At 38.1% G+C, this 14,893-nt stretch overlaps 1 protein-coding gene across 1 annotated transcript in view; it reads right to left on the bottom strand.

Moving 5' to 3' along the window:
* The window catches only part of adgrg2a (adhesion G protein-coupled receptor G2a), a 29,901-nt gene extending 15,041 nt beyond the window's left edge, over window positions 1-14,860 (bottom strand). The window contains exons 1-11 of the mRNA XM_074694037.1: window positions 14,791-14,860; window positions 9,218-9,394; window positions 6,638-6,739; window positions 6,227-6,552; window positions 4,232-4,490; window positions 3,817-3,858; window positions 3,699-3,737; window positions 1,529-1,602; window positions 930-998; window positions 810-847; window positions 592-731 (exon numbers count right to left, since the gene is read on the bottom strand). Coding sequence (XP_074550138.1) covers window positions 592-731; window positions 810-847; window positions 930-998; window positions 1,529-1,602; window positions 3,699-3,737; window positions 3,817-3,858; window positions 4,232-4,490; window positions 6,227-6,552; window positions 6,638-6,739; window positions 9,218-9,394; window positions 14,791-14,860 — 1,336 coding nt within the window. The remainder of the gene's footprint in view (window positions 1-591; window positions 732-809; window positions 848-929; window positions 999-1,528; window positions 1,603-3,698; window positions 3,738-3,816; window positions 3,859-4,231; window positions 4,491-6,226; window positions 6,553-6,637; window positions 6,740-9,217; window positions 9,395-14,790) is intronic.
* Window positions 14,861-14,893: the final 33 nt, after the last annotated feature.

The following is a 14,893-nucleotide window of genomic DNA, read 5'->3' as shown; positions in this document are numbered from 1 at the left end:
TCTTGATTTTATGCCTGAACAGCACTTTGGCCAACTGTGGTTGTTTTAAAATGTGCTATATAAATAACTTTTCATTATTATTATTTTTTTTTCCTTCAAGTATTTGACCTGACAAGCAAATGAGTAATTGGAACTTTAGTTGCTATTGCTCGGCCTACTTTGCAGCAGAACCAAAATCAGTTAAGTCTTTTATATTTCATCTTTAATATAAAAAAATGCTCTGAGAATACATCATATAGCCTCTGTATTTGTGGGATTGGAGGTGGAGTGTCGATCATTCGAAGTAAAGATCAGTGGATACTACTTCTTAAATGATCACCCTCTCATGTGGGGTACCTCAGGGCTCAATCCTCGGTCTCACATTATTCTATATCATTGTGGGCCGAATGGAACTGTGTCAGCTCTCACTCCCTGTCTGTCTCTTGGACTACAGGATTTAAAGGAGAGGAGGAGTTTGTTGTGGATGTCTAAACTAGATGCTTCCTCCTTCCTGTATTTCTGGTATAAAACTCTTCCTACCTGTGATTCAGAGGTGTATAGAGGAACTAAGAGCTTCTTTGTTCATGAGTCTGCGTGTGTTTTGATGCTCACCGACTCTCTCCACCTCCCCTGTGATGCTGGCTCGTATTTGTTGGTCCCCGGCTTGCTGCAGTGCAGAGACTCCAGCCAGCTGCAGCTCGCACGCTGAGACAGCCTGACTGAGCTGCAGCAGCACGTCACAGGTGGTTTTTCTGGGAACAAAAAGCTCACGTGAGGACGAGCCGTCAGAGGTTTTAAAGATACGATAAATCTCTGTGACGCGCTGTTACCTGATGTGGCTTTTTGCCCTGCAGTTGACCTGAGTTACCTGCAGAGGGAGAGACAGGGGAGTCATTTCATCCATCTGAAAGGAGGGATGTGATTCAGGGAAGGGAAAAGGTGATGCTGACCTCAAGCTGTCCGTCATTCTGACAGAAATCTTTGAAACCTGTTGCATGGCAACCGAACACATCTGACACCTGAGAGCGAGGAAGAGATGGAGGAACAAACTTTAGAAACAACAACAAAGAGAAGTCCTTGGTTTACTTCCTGTATCAGGTGTTTTAACAGCCAAAGTGAGAGTCAAAGATCATTTATTACATAAGATGCTCAGCGATAACTTTCATACCAATTCAGCTGATTTATGGAATGCAGAGGAACAACCTGTTGTGCTAGCCCGTATTGAAAATATGATGACACCTGAGCAGATGGAGTAGCATCAAGAGCTCCATACATGAATAAAAACAAACATGTTTCCAGTTTGAGATCAAACAGTTTGAGGAAATCCAGAAAGAGTTGCAATACACGGTGGAAATATGAAGAAGAAGAAATTTCAGGTGCCTCACGGAGCTGGAATGTGCTCCTCCTGCTGACTAATCCTCCCCCGGAAAGACTCGTTTGTGGCTAGCTGACATTCAAAGCTATTACAGGCATGCACCATGAAAGGCTGCAGACTTTAAAGGTGCATCAGAAAAAACAGAACAAAGTGCACTGAGACATTTTCACTCACCAGTTTGTGGACGTCTGCTTCAGTTTTATCGCCCTTTTCAGTGTCCACAGCTAGGGACATCCAGAAGTAAGCGTCTGCAGGACAGAGAGCGCCGTTAGTGGGTAAATGTAGAAACGAATCAATCAGAGAGGAGGAACGATGGTTTTCTTACTTTTATCAGAACAGAGCGGGCTGATGTCACAGTTCACAAACAAGGAGCCTGAAAGGAGAAGAAAATGAAGAAATAAACAAACTTAACGTCATGTTTTACAGAGAAAAATCCTGTGTTAACATGTAGTTGAACTACATCTTCATCCCATCTGTCAATAAAGCCTGCCACCGCTCTACTTCACCTCCTACAACATCAACAGCCCACCAACTTTCCATGCACCTGTGGCTAACCTCAAGTTTTACAGCCCTGGGAAGAAAACTACATCTACAAAAAGACTAATCTGGAAGAAAATACAGATTTTAGTTCTGTGTGGATGGATTCATTTCACTGACAACATGCTGGATTAATATAAACTCAAAATGTGGCAAAACATTACCAAAAAACAAAAATATGATAGGTCAGGCAATTCTACCAAAATGTGTAACCAAATTCAGTAATTTTTTTTTTTTTTTTTTTTTGATTTTTCTTATTTCTATTTTTTTTAAATTATTAAATTGCTTTTTATTTTTGCAAATTTTGAAAAATGTTTTGTTAATTTTTTTCAATTTTAACCTTTAAAATGTTTTTTTTCACATTTTTGAGGTTTCAATTAAAAACATCTAACAAATTTTAAAAATGTCAAAATGTTTCCATACGTTTTACAATATTTTAAAAATGTATTGAATTTCTTTTTTGAAATATATGCGGATTTTGGAAATTTATGGCCTTTTTTCAAAATTTGTTTTCATTTTGCAATTTCCAAAAAATTAGCAATTTATTATAATTATGTATTTTTTTTTAAACTGTTGTTGATGCAAAATGAAATTATTGATTAAGTTATTAAAATGAAGTTATTCTTTCGAAAAATGTAAAATTTTTGTAGATTTATAATAAAAATATATTTTTTGTATTGCTTTATTTTTTTCAATCAGAGTCAAAACTCAACATTTATCAAATTGAATTGTCTTAAATAATGATAGTAATGAAAACAGCGCTAACCAAAAAAAAAAAAAAATTATACATGTATACTTAAACACACATACATTTCTAAATTCCACAATTTTGCACCGAAAATTATTATTATTATTTTTATATCTTTAAGAAAAAATAATTTTCCTTTCAAATTTTTGGAATCTAAAATTTGTTTGACATTTTTACAAAATTTTCAAATTTTTAAAAATAAAATGAATTATTGAATCTTTTGAAAAAATGTTAAAATTTAAAAAAAGTTTCACTTTTTTGAAATTTCATATTTTTATTTTGGCAATTCTTAAAATGTTGTTATCTTTTGAATGTAATAATTTCAAATTTTTTACAAATGTATTAAAGATAATAAAAAACCTTAAAATCTCAAAAACTTCTTCTTTTAATAATTATTCACTAGATTCTAACTATGTATAGAATATTTTACACTTAACCGTCTTTATTTTAAAAATAAAGTAGATTTTGTGGCTCAGTAATGACTTTTTTATTTCAGGTGAGGTGTACAAAATGTAGCGTGATGCCAGCATTTAACTTAAAACTTCCAAAATTCTGCTCTGAATGCCGTTTTCAAAGGTTTCCTTTGTAGGTCGGCTAAAACGCTGTTTCTGTGTGAACAAGAGACCAAAACACACACAATTTTTTAAAGTTTTATCCTAAAACTGTTTTCACGTAAACAGGCCCCTAAACCTAAATAATGGTTTTCCAAGACACCAGAGAGAAAAAGAAAGAGATAATCTTAAAATGAAAATCGGATTTTACTACTAAGATACTACGGCGGCACCAGAGGGACAAAATAAAGACTAAAGAAAGAACAGTTCCTCCTCTTTAAGCAAAAGAAAACCACACAGAACTTAATGACTTATCCCAACCACAATAAATTTGGTTTTGAAATATAATGGGTCATGTTTTTTGGGATTTAAAATCAAAATTATCCAAAACTTAAGGATAAGTCAGTTTCTCTAAGGTACAGTACGTCCTGAAAATGAGCAGAGTTTAAAGTCTGCAGAGGAAAGATACTTTAACATCTTTAAAACATCTCAGAGGAGTTCCTCTCACCTGTGACGGCTGGACTCAGGGAGGTTGTTTCAGGAACTTCTGGGGAAAGAAAAAAAATGAACAATTATCGGGGAGCAGAGGAGAGAGCTTACCAAAAAAAAAAGCAGAAGTCATTTACCGGGTGGAGGTGAGAACATCCGACCAAGGCCCGTTGTGAGCGCTGAAACGAGAGACGCAAACATCAGTCCGACAAACAGACACAGCGTGCAGGTAAGAGTCAGAGTCACCTGGATACACACCGTTAGTAACGCTTCTCTTAGCACGAGCCTCACGCCTCAACCGCCTGTGGTCTACAACACATGAAAACATGCAACATTCAACACTGAGCATGCTCCGAGGTCATGCACGAGGAGACGAGGGTTAGAGATGAAGACCCCGTGAAGACATACGTCCTGCATGCACAGGCGCCTGACTGAGTTTAGACACGTCTTCAGAGGTAAATCAAGAGTCTAAGTCGTCTACACTCATGAGTGAAACAAAGGATTAGTCCTAAAGTTGAAACATGCAGGAGAAACTGTCTGTGCCCGTCTCACCACACATGAGGTAAGGGTCCCTCTGCCTGGCTCTCAGACTGGTGACCCCCCAGTACTCAGCGTCCCAGCCAATCACAGAGCCGTCCTCGCAGAAGCCGTGTTCCCTCAGGTCCGCCCACATCCGGAACAAGTACAGCTCGATTGTCCCCTTCACGGCTCTCCGCCGCCGGTCCTGGGGACGGCAGCCCAGCCACAGAGAGCCGGAGGGGGGGATGGCCTTGGCGATAACCGTCCTCTCAGCGACCACACTCCCGTCGACCTGCAGCACATGAAAATTCAGGCAAATGAAGTGGTGAGTCTGACTTCCTAGAGTCCTCCCTCCTGGTTTCCTGCTCTGTCTGCTGGGCTGTCCTCTGATCAGAGCCATGAAATCCTAAAACAAACCTGAGACCACCTTTCTGCAAAATCCCTATGAGCATTATCACGCAGCGATGATCGTCAGAGACAGCAGCAGGTTTGCTGAGGACAATCTGAGCTCTGATAAACCTGATGTCTCCAAAGGTTTTTCTGAAGGATTCGTACGTTTCTGCAGAACTGAGTTAAGTTTGCAAACTAAGTATTACGGAGTATTGGTGATGTGTCAGTGGAGAGTCTCAGTGTAAGGCAAATTAAAAGTCTGTTCATTGTTCTCAGCAGTCTCAGAGCTTTCAGCATCCTCAGTGTTCCCTGCAATCACAGTGTTTCAGTGCTCACATATGCCTCAGTGTTCTCAATGTTCTAAGCAATCTCAGTGTTCTCAGTGTTCTCAGTGTTCTCAGTGTTCTAAGCAATCTCAGTGTTCTCAGTGTTCAAGCTATTCTTGGTGTTCAAGGCATTCTCAGTCTTTTCAGAATTCTCAGTGTTCTCAGTAATCTCAGTCTTTAAGCATTCTCAGTGTTCTCAGCATTCTCAGTGTTCTCAGTGTTCTCAGTCTTTAAGCATTCTCAGTGTTCTCAGCATTCTCAGTGTTCTCAGTGTTCTCAGTGAACTCAGTCTTTAAGCATTCTCAGTGTTCTCAGCATTCTCAGTTTTCTCAGCATTATCTTGGTTCTAAGCATTCTCAGTTTTCTCAGCACTTCAGTGTTCTTGATATTCTCAGTGTTCTAGGTATTTTTAGTGTTTTAAGCATTCTCAGTGTTCTCAGCATTCTCAGTGTTCTAAGCATTCTCAGTGTTCTCCGCATGCTCAGTGTTCTCAAAATTCTTGGTGTTCTCAGCATTATTTTGGTTCTAAGCATTCTCAGTTTTCTCAGCACTTCAGTGTTCTTGATATTCTTGGTGTTTTAAGCATAATCAGTGTTCCAAGCATTCTCAGTGTTCTCAGAAATCTGTGTTTTAAGCATTTTCAGTTTTCTAAGCATTTTCAGTGTTCTAAGCATTCTCAGTGTTCTCTGCATGCTCCGTATCCTCAGAATTCTCAGGTGTATTGAGAATTCTTAGTCTCTGAGCATTCTCAGTGGTCTAAGCATTTTTAGTCTTCTTAAGGTTCATACCCTTTTTTGGTGTTTTGAGTGTTCTCAGCATTTTCAGTGTTCTCAGTATTTTAAGCATTCTCAATGTTCTTAGCATTCTCAGCATTCTCATTGCGGTCAGTGTTCCAAGCATTTTTTTATTATTCTCAGTTTTCTTAGCATTTTCAGTGTTCTTAGCAATCGTAGGAGATCTGTAGTGTTTTCAGTGTTCTCAATGTCTTAAGAATGTTTTAATGTTCTCAGTGTTTAAAGCACTCTTTGGTTCTCAGCGTTCTCAGCTTCTCAGCGTTCTCAGCATTTTCATTGTTCTCAACGTGTTCAGTGTTATCAGTGTTCTAAGCATTCCCAGCTGTCTCTTTCTTCACAGCATTCTTGGTTTTTATTGTTTGTTTTTGTTTCCACATCACTCTGGCACTCAGCTTAAAAATGTTTAATGTCTGTAGCAGTTACATTTATAAATGTCACTTCATTAACCAAAGCTGTTGGCGGACACAGGCCCTAACTACCCAGAATCCTTTGTGAACACCTCCTCAGAGCTGCCTTACCTCCAGGCTGAAGGAGTTATGCCGTACGTCCCTCCTCAGACACACCCTATGCCAGAAGAACGGAGCCAGTCTGAGAGGAAACCTGTGTCTGACCCTGAGGAGCCACCCGTACAGCGCCTCATCGTCTCCCTCCAGACCCAGCTCGGGTCGCGGTGCGTGGACTGAGCTGTAGGAGAACGCCACCCAGGCTCCGGGTACGACCACGCGGATGTCCACGCACACCGTCATCTGAGAGATCTGTGGCATGTTGACCCGGTCCTGCAGGGTCCAGTGGTCCTCACAGCCGGTTAACACTGCTTTGGTGTCTCCGAGGAAGAAGCTCAGAGCTGGAAGGAGAAAACACACGAACGCCCCGTGGTGTAGATCAACGAGAAACTTTAAACCTCTCCTTATTGTTGGGATGTGAATCACCAGGTACCTTTAGGGGGACCAGCTGCCAGCAGCAGAACCAGGACCACATGAAGCCCAGGTCTCCATCTCCCCCCGCCTTCAAAGCAAACTCCAAACATCCTCCTGAAATTCAGAAGAAACCCAGGTTTCACCTGCACACCTGTTGGTGTCAGCTACTTCCCCATCCCTCCATCACCGCCCCAATATTAAAATTTATTTCTTTATTCCTCTGTTCTTTATTCTGTGAGCAGCTTCCTCTTCCTCTATCTCTGCACGCATCTCTCCTTCAGTGCAGGTTTGAGGCTGAAGCGTGGACTGGATCAGAGAGTATCATGGTTTCAGTCAGGGGGGTTTCTCACACAGCTTCAGCTCCTAACAAACCAACGCGTCTAACGATATCTCAGGCTTTGTCTGCGGAGCGGCAGAGAGGCTGCAGGGCTGCAGGGCAGGGGCGGACACGCAGGATACAGTTACGCCTCGCTGCTCTCACAGCTCAACAGGAGGCGGGCTGTGGCTGCATGCATGATACGGTGTTAGCTTATCAAAATAAGCTGATACTGAATCTCTGTGGGAGATTAGACCTTTAATTATTCAACGAGCTGACTGACATTAACGATTTCCACGAGTCACAGGTCAGAAAAACTGAAAATAACTGAAGTTCCTCTGTGACTAGACACAGTTTGATCTGTTTCTTCTTTGTTTTAGGAAAAACAGCAGCATGTGACCAAAGTTTGACTCACTTTAAGCTAAATTCAATAACTTGGGATTTTTTTTTCCACACAGCAGGGGGTCGTCTCTCTGTGGTAATATCTTTAGGGCCACAGGCTGAAGTTTACATCAAGATTCAAAGTGTTTGTCACATGAACAGTAAGGAAACCAATTTTCTTCTACAATGAGGTGAAGCCAAGCAATAAAAAGAGATTTTTAAAAACTGAATAAAACTGATTAAAAAACAGTGGATTAAAAAAAGAGATAAAAAATAATAAATAGATTTAAAAAATGTTAAATGAGTAATGAAATAGTGGGTAAATAAATAAGAACAAATAAAAAAGAATGACAAAATATTTTTTTTAAAAAAAGAATAAAATGACTTTTTGAAAGTGGGTTGAAAATGGATAAAACGCAGTTAAAAAGTAATCTTTAGATAAATAAAAATTGAAAAAAATGTGAGTAAAACCAGGAAAAAATGATCAATTAATAAATAAATAAAAGATGGACAAAAATATGGATAAAACTGGGTAAAAAAATAATTGATTAATAGGTAAATATGGATAAATAATTCATAAAAAATAATAAAACCAAATGGATTCAAATAATGGATGAAAAAAATAGACAAAAAAAGATAAAAATGATCAAAAATCGGGTTCAAGTATTGGATAAAATTTGGTTGAAAAATAATTGATAAATAAATAAAAATGGATCAAATGCAGTTAGAAAAATAATCTATAAATAAATAATTCTTGATAAAGCTAGTTAAAAAATTATCAATGAATCAAAAACAATAGATTAAAAAAGTGTTTAAAACTAGTTAAAAAATATTGATTAATAGATGAAAATGGACAAAAAATCAAAGAAATAATAGATCAAAATGGATTCAAATAATGGATGAAAAATAGATTTAAAAAAATGGATACAAATTACCAAAAAGTGGGTTCAAATAATGGATAACACTTTGTTGAAAAATATTTTTTTTTAAAAATTTAAAACTAATGAATAAAACTGGGTAAAAAACAATCAATGAATAAATAAAAATGGATAAGAATAATGGATAAATATTGATCAATATGGAAAAAAAATATTGGATAAATTGGAAAATTATATTGAAAAAAGAAGGTTAAAAATAGTGGGAACAATGGGGGACAAATTAAAATATTTACAGATAAAAGCAGAAAAACTATACCATATACATTACTAGTAAAAAGTTTTAGAGCAGCTCAATTTTTCCAGTTTATTTCTGAAATTCTAACAAATTAAGTCTGATGAACAGCTTCAAATGGTAAAGCCACAGCAGTTGGCTAAGATATAAAAACTTTTTCTCTAAACAAACTGTAACTGTAGCCTCTGAACTCCAATTTTTTGACTCTAAGTCCAAAGAAAAAGGAGGAATACAAACTAATAACGACTTTTAAAAACAGCTTTAAACACCTGCTTCACTTCTCTGCTCTGAAACCTCAGTTTGCTGAAAGTTTAGGGATATGGTTTAAATCTTAAAGAAGAAAAAACAGATGAAACTCTTTGATTCTTCGTCCTGTCTGTCACCACAAACCAAACGATGAATCTCTGACTCACACAGAGACTCAGAGTCTGTCGTCTGCAGGTGAAACACCTTAAAGCGATGATTTCTGAGCGTATGTGATTCTGTGAAAGCGTCGTACCTGTGGGCGCCTGGAGGCCACACAGGAGCCTCCTGTTCGCTGTCATTCCTACCTCAGGCTCCCGCAGACAGACTCTGAAGCTGAAGCACTTCAGGTGTTGTTTTTTCCTTCCTCATGATTTACTGTCAGCGCTGCCGCTCACAATCCTCCTTTTGTGTCTCAGCGCTGTTCTCACACTCTTCTGACAAAAGGAGGAGTGTTTGTCTTCTTACCTGATGCTTCTCACCTGGAGAGTCCGGACAGGTGTGCTCCTGTGATTGGATGTGTGTGTTTGGTTGGAGTCCTACGGAGGCCGGCTCACACGCTGTCCCTCCATCGTCTCTGAATCCGTCCAGAAAGGGAATAAAAGAGCTCTCCTCTGTCCTCAGGTGCTCCTCCTCGCTCCTCCAGGAGCTGCCTGAGTCTTACACAAGAGCATCGTCTGAAGCGTCAGGTGCCTGAGCGCGTGTGTGTGTGTGTGCGTCAGAGTGTGTGTGTGTTAAGGTGTGTTCAGGAAATCAGAAATTCTGAAATGTGAGGAGACAGGAGATGAAACGATGACACACCCCCACTGAGAGGAGGAAGGAGGAGGAAGGAGGAGGAGGAGGAGGAGGAGGACTTTCTATCTATTGAGGAGCGTCTTTGTGTTTTCCTCTCAGTTTGACCTCAGGGCTGCAGCAGCTGCTCGGGCAGGATGCACGTCCAGACACTTCCTGGACAGAGTATTACCTCCTGTGTGTACGTGCATGTGTGTGAGAGTGTGTGTGTGAGTGTGTGAGTGTGTGTGCATGCACAGAAAAGTGTGTAAGGTGCAGCTTATTGGAAAAAGAGCTGGAAAACGACACGGTGGGTCGATCGGCTCAAGTTTAAAATGTTGGATTTAGGCGGACGAACCGGTCAAACATCTTCTCTGTCTCTTTTATTGTCTCTCTCTCACACACACACACACACACACACACACACACACACACACACACACACACACACACACACACACACACACACACACAATATGCCGTGAATATGTGGAATGGCAGCTGACGTCAGGCGCAAAATGAATCCAAAACAGCCTCAGGGCGACACGGCGTTTCAAATCTCAGAGCGTCTTTACATGTCTGCACGGTCTGCATGTTAGCACATGTGTGTGTGTGTGTGTGAGTGTGTGTGAGTGTGTGTGTGCTGGAGCCAGGTAATGAAGTATGAGCCCACAAGGGGGCAGTAGAGGCAGCAGCATGTTTTCCACTGGAGATCGAGTGTCGGGCTTTGTTTAATTTTAGCGCATCAGAACAAAACAGAAGCAGATCAGTGGAGCGAGGCGGGACGGCAGCACGATACACTCCTGATATGACAGGAGGGAGTTAACTGTGTGTGTGTGTGTGTGTGTGTGTGTGTGTGTGTGTGTGTGTGTGTGTGTGTGTGTGTGTGTGTGTGTGTGTGTGTGAAGCTTCAGTAGGTTTAAAAACACTCTGGAAGCTTCTCTGGCAAACTGACAGAAACAATTTAAACTTAATCAAACGTGAAGAAAACTTTAAGTTCAGACTATCTGGAGCAGGGGTGTTCAACCTGTGGCTCTGGAGCCTCATGCGGCCCTTTGACTCCTCTGCAGTGGCTCCTTGTAGCTTTAAAAAATATCATTGAAATAAAGAATTGTTATTTTTCTTACAGAGGGTGTTGATTATTAAAGACACTGAAACTAAATAAAATCACACGTTAACATTTTGTTAACTAAATGCATGTGGTAAGGTATTACCAAGCAACAAAAAATTACAGGTAAAAGTATTTATATATATATGAATATTTATTTATAATTAAGTATTATTCAAAATAAAAATGAAAATATTTTTTTTTATTTTTTTCAAATTTTTGAACATTTTGTTCATTTATTATATTTTAAAAATCTTTTTAAATTTGACAATTTTTCAAGTTTCAACAATTTTGCAAAATTTTTGCAATATTTTAATGATTTTTTTTGACATTTTGGAAGTTTCACGTTTTTTTGAGGTTTTTGCGAATTTTTTAAATTTCATTTTGTTGTCCTTTTTTATTTTTGACATTTCAATTTTTTAAAAATTTTTGTAAATTTTTATTTATTTTTTATTTTCAAATTTGTATGGAATTTCAGCAAATATTTTATATTTCTGCAAATTTATTTAAAATATGAAACTATGACATCAGATGCACACTTTCATAAATCTTAACTTCACCTCCTTCAACATCAACAGCCCACTAACTTCCCATGCAGCCATGGCTAACCTTAAATTTTCACAAATCTGGAATTTTTTTTTTTTTTGCAAATTTTTGAAGGTTGAATTTTTTTTTTTTAATTTCAGCAAATTTTTGATATTTTTTAATTTATCGTTTTTATTTTATTTTATTTTTTAAATAAAACAGACTGGTTTTTGGATCAGGTTTATATCTTGTTTCCCCTTGGCATGGCAAAGTTTGAACCTGACTTTGTTTTATTCGAGTATTAATTTTGATAGTATTAGTTTTTAAAAGTTTTAGTTTTCTTTCTTTTCTTTTTTTAATAGATTTTATTAATGTTTCACTGTAATTTCTTGTGTTATGTAATGTAGAAAGGCCCAACCATGGACAGGAGTTGAGAATTAGCCTTGGCTATAAACTAAACAGCTTCTTTTTAGTGACTATGTACAATTGCGATGTCCCTGCCAAATAAACGAATAAATTAAAATAAATAAAATTTATGAAGCTACAGACTGGAGTCTGGAGCTGTTTCAGAGTCCATGCAGTGACTTCCACTTCAGAGTCATGTCTGATTTAATGTAGTGCTGTTTGTAGGCCTGAGGATCTCGTCCACCCAGAGCTCATTTTTCTCAACCTGTTGAACTATTTGCTCACTCAGTCTCTCACAGAGCGGTGAACCTCTCAGCGCCATGCTCCCTCCTCTGTATCGATGTTTTCAGACGTCTCAGAGGACGACGCAGGACGCCGTTCCTCGTGGCGTGAGCTCTAATGAAATCCATCGGGCAGCAGGTCAGGGATCACGTCTCTGTCTTATCGATGGCTGCTGAGCGTGTTCAAAGCCTGAACAACACTTTGATTGAGGGGAAAGAGTCAGAGAGGAGCATAGATTCACAGTATGAATCACTCCCACACAGACCTGGAGCCACAAAGACTCAGAGAGCAGGACTGAAGGAGGTGAAGGAGGTGAAGGAGGTGAAGGAGGTGAAGGAGGTGAAGGCAGCGAGCCGACGCTGCTGAAGGAGGATGAAAGAGGGAAAGAGGAGGGATAGAGAGGGAAACACTGAAGAGGCATTCACACAGAAACAACGCTTTAGGTCCTGAAACACCTCTGAAGAAACGAGCTCAGGCTAACAGGGGCTGACAGACCACTCAGAGCGCTTTACATTACAGGTCATTCACACACTGAGGGCACGGCCACCAGGGGGCAGTGTGGGGGCTGATCAACAGATGACGCCGTATTGGAAATTCTACGGAAATAAAACGATGTCTTTAATGTTTGGTATTCTTAAAAAAAGAAAAATTGGCTTTAAAAAACGTGTATTGTAAAAAATGTATAATGGCATCAAAACAGGAAGTAGCATTAATATTGTTATGCTGAAGTTAAAAACACAAACACAAAATGTTTTTGATTTTTTTTTTTTTCATTTTTATAAATTTTTGCATTCTGATGTTTTTGAGTTCAAATCATATTTTATTCATTATTTAGTAAAAAAAAAAAAAAAAAAAAAAAAGTGTGATCAAAAGAGAAAAACGTTGAAATTATAAACTGTCATTGATCAAACATGACATCAAATAAAAAAAATATGATTTAAATTCAAAAAACATCAGAATGCAAAAACTTTAAAAAATGTAAAAAATATATAAAACATTTGGAGTTGGTGTTTTTAACTTTGGTAAAATGTTATTAATGCAATTTCGTCTTTTGATGCCATTAAAAATTTTTATAAAACACAATTTTCAATGCCAATGTTTCTTTCTCTCACCAGTGCTACAAACTTAGCAACTCTGTCACTATACTGAGCAACTTTTCAGACCCTTCTTGCAACTTTCCAAAAAGTGGAAACTTTTCTGAAATCTTGATCCAAAACACTCACAGACGGACAAGTCCTTGTCACTCACAGCTACAGCCAGAACAGCCAACTGCATCAAAATGAATCAGGCTCATGCTCGTCTCTGCAAGGTCACTTTTTCCAGTCCCAAACTCATAGAAAGTAGGACGGATAGTTTTTGGGTATTTGGAATTTGTTATTCCTCTCTCCTTGCGTCCATAACGATTTCACACTAATGGCTTATTATGCAAATTAGATGAAGACGCCATTTAGCAATTGTTAGCGACTTTCTTTACTGAGGAGTTAGTAACACTGCTCCTTGCTAACAACCGCAGAGCATCCAGCAGCCCTGCTCCTAATTGTGCCAATCTTGTTCTGATATCTTTGAAATTTCAGAGTAAGGAAACTCAAAATTCACCTGAAAAGTGATGTGTTGGTGTTTTTTTTGTAACTTGTTTGCAAACATAATTATTCTTGCTGCAAAGCTCAGCTTTCTGCAGTGTGTATTTCCTCCTTAGTGCTTTAGGAGCCAGCCTCTAGTGGACACTCGAGGAACTGCAGTTTGTCACACTTCATGTTTGCAAAAAAAAAAAAAATTGCTTAGTTTTAAACCATGTTCACACGTAGCTGGGTATTTGGAAAACCACATATATTTTTGTACATTTACACCTGTATTCCACATGAAACCCAAGCTTTTTGTTTTCTTTTTTTGTTTTCTTTGTTTGTTTGCGTTGTTTGTTTTTGCTGAGGATTTACCTTAATAATGAAGTTGAACTGGTGTATAACTTATACAAAAATCTTTCTTGTTTGTGTGTGTACCCCTTTACTTGTATTTCCTGGGAAAGTATAATTGAACTCTTCAGCTGTAATTACAGACATAAAAGCCCCCCCAAAAAAAATAAAAAAAATAAATAAAAAAATAAATAAAAACTGATGACAGCAAATAAACGTTTTCTTTGGAGGTTAACCATAAAAAAAATTAAAATAAATAAATAAAAATCTACACATCTGGAATTTTATTCCTGATACTAAACTGACAGAATGTGAAAAAAGTGATTATTCATAATTAAATATTTAGATGGAAACAAAACCAGCTCTATTTAAGATCCAAGTTTTTTGTCACAGATAATCAGAACGTTTCAAACTATAAACAAACTATAAAAACACACATAGGAGAAAAAAGTTTACACTCTAAACATTTCTCTAAAGTTAACATAAGAAAGCAAAAGAAAAAAAATTAAGAACACTGAAAACATTTTTTGTTCTCGGGGGTTAGACCGACAGAAAAAGATAAATTAAAAAAAAAAAAAATTTTTTAAAGTTTTACAAAAATCTTTCTTGTTTGTGTATGTACACATATACTTGTATTTCCCGGGAAAGTATAATTGTACTCTTCAGCTGTAATGCCAAGGTTATTTAGATCAACATAATTTAGGTTTATCCTGTGTACATGCTTATAAATGCTAAACAAAAAGTATATATAAAAAAAAAAAAAGAAAGAAAGACAACTGCAGTTTTACGTCTAAAAACAATGTTTTCCAAAAATTTCAGACAAAATGAAGATTGTAGAAGGGGCTAATTCTGATTGGCTGGCACAGGTTTTACATCTGGAAAACACTGACACATATGGGTTTGGTATGTCTTAAGCTGCACTTATCAGATTCGCTCGCTACGTGTGGAACGAAAGTATTTTTAAAAATGAATGACGGGGAAAATACCCAGCTACGTGTGGACATGGCTTTAGCTCCTGTTTCTTTAAGGCTCCCCATTCCACAAACCTCTTCACCGTGATTGGCCAGCACTCTGAGGCCTGTTGGGGGCGGGGCTTTGGGCAGACCTTGGTGTCTGAGGCCCATAAGGGAGATCCTAACGAGATGACGTCATCATTT

This window comes from Halichoeres trimaculatus, unplaced genomic scaffold (assembly GCF_033239565.1).
Source record: "Halichoeres trimaculatus isolate MK-OKI-2021-1 unplaced genomic scaffold, fHalTri1.1 fHalTri1_scaffold_18, whole genome shotgun sequence".
NCBI lineage: Eukaryota > Metazoa > Chordata > Actinopteri > Labriformes > Labridae > Halichoeres > Halichoeres trimaculatus.
This window is presented reverse-complemented; position numbering and strand designations above follow the sequence as displayed.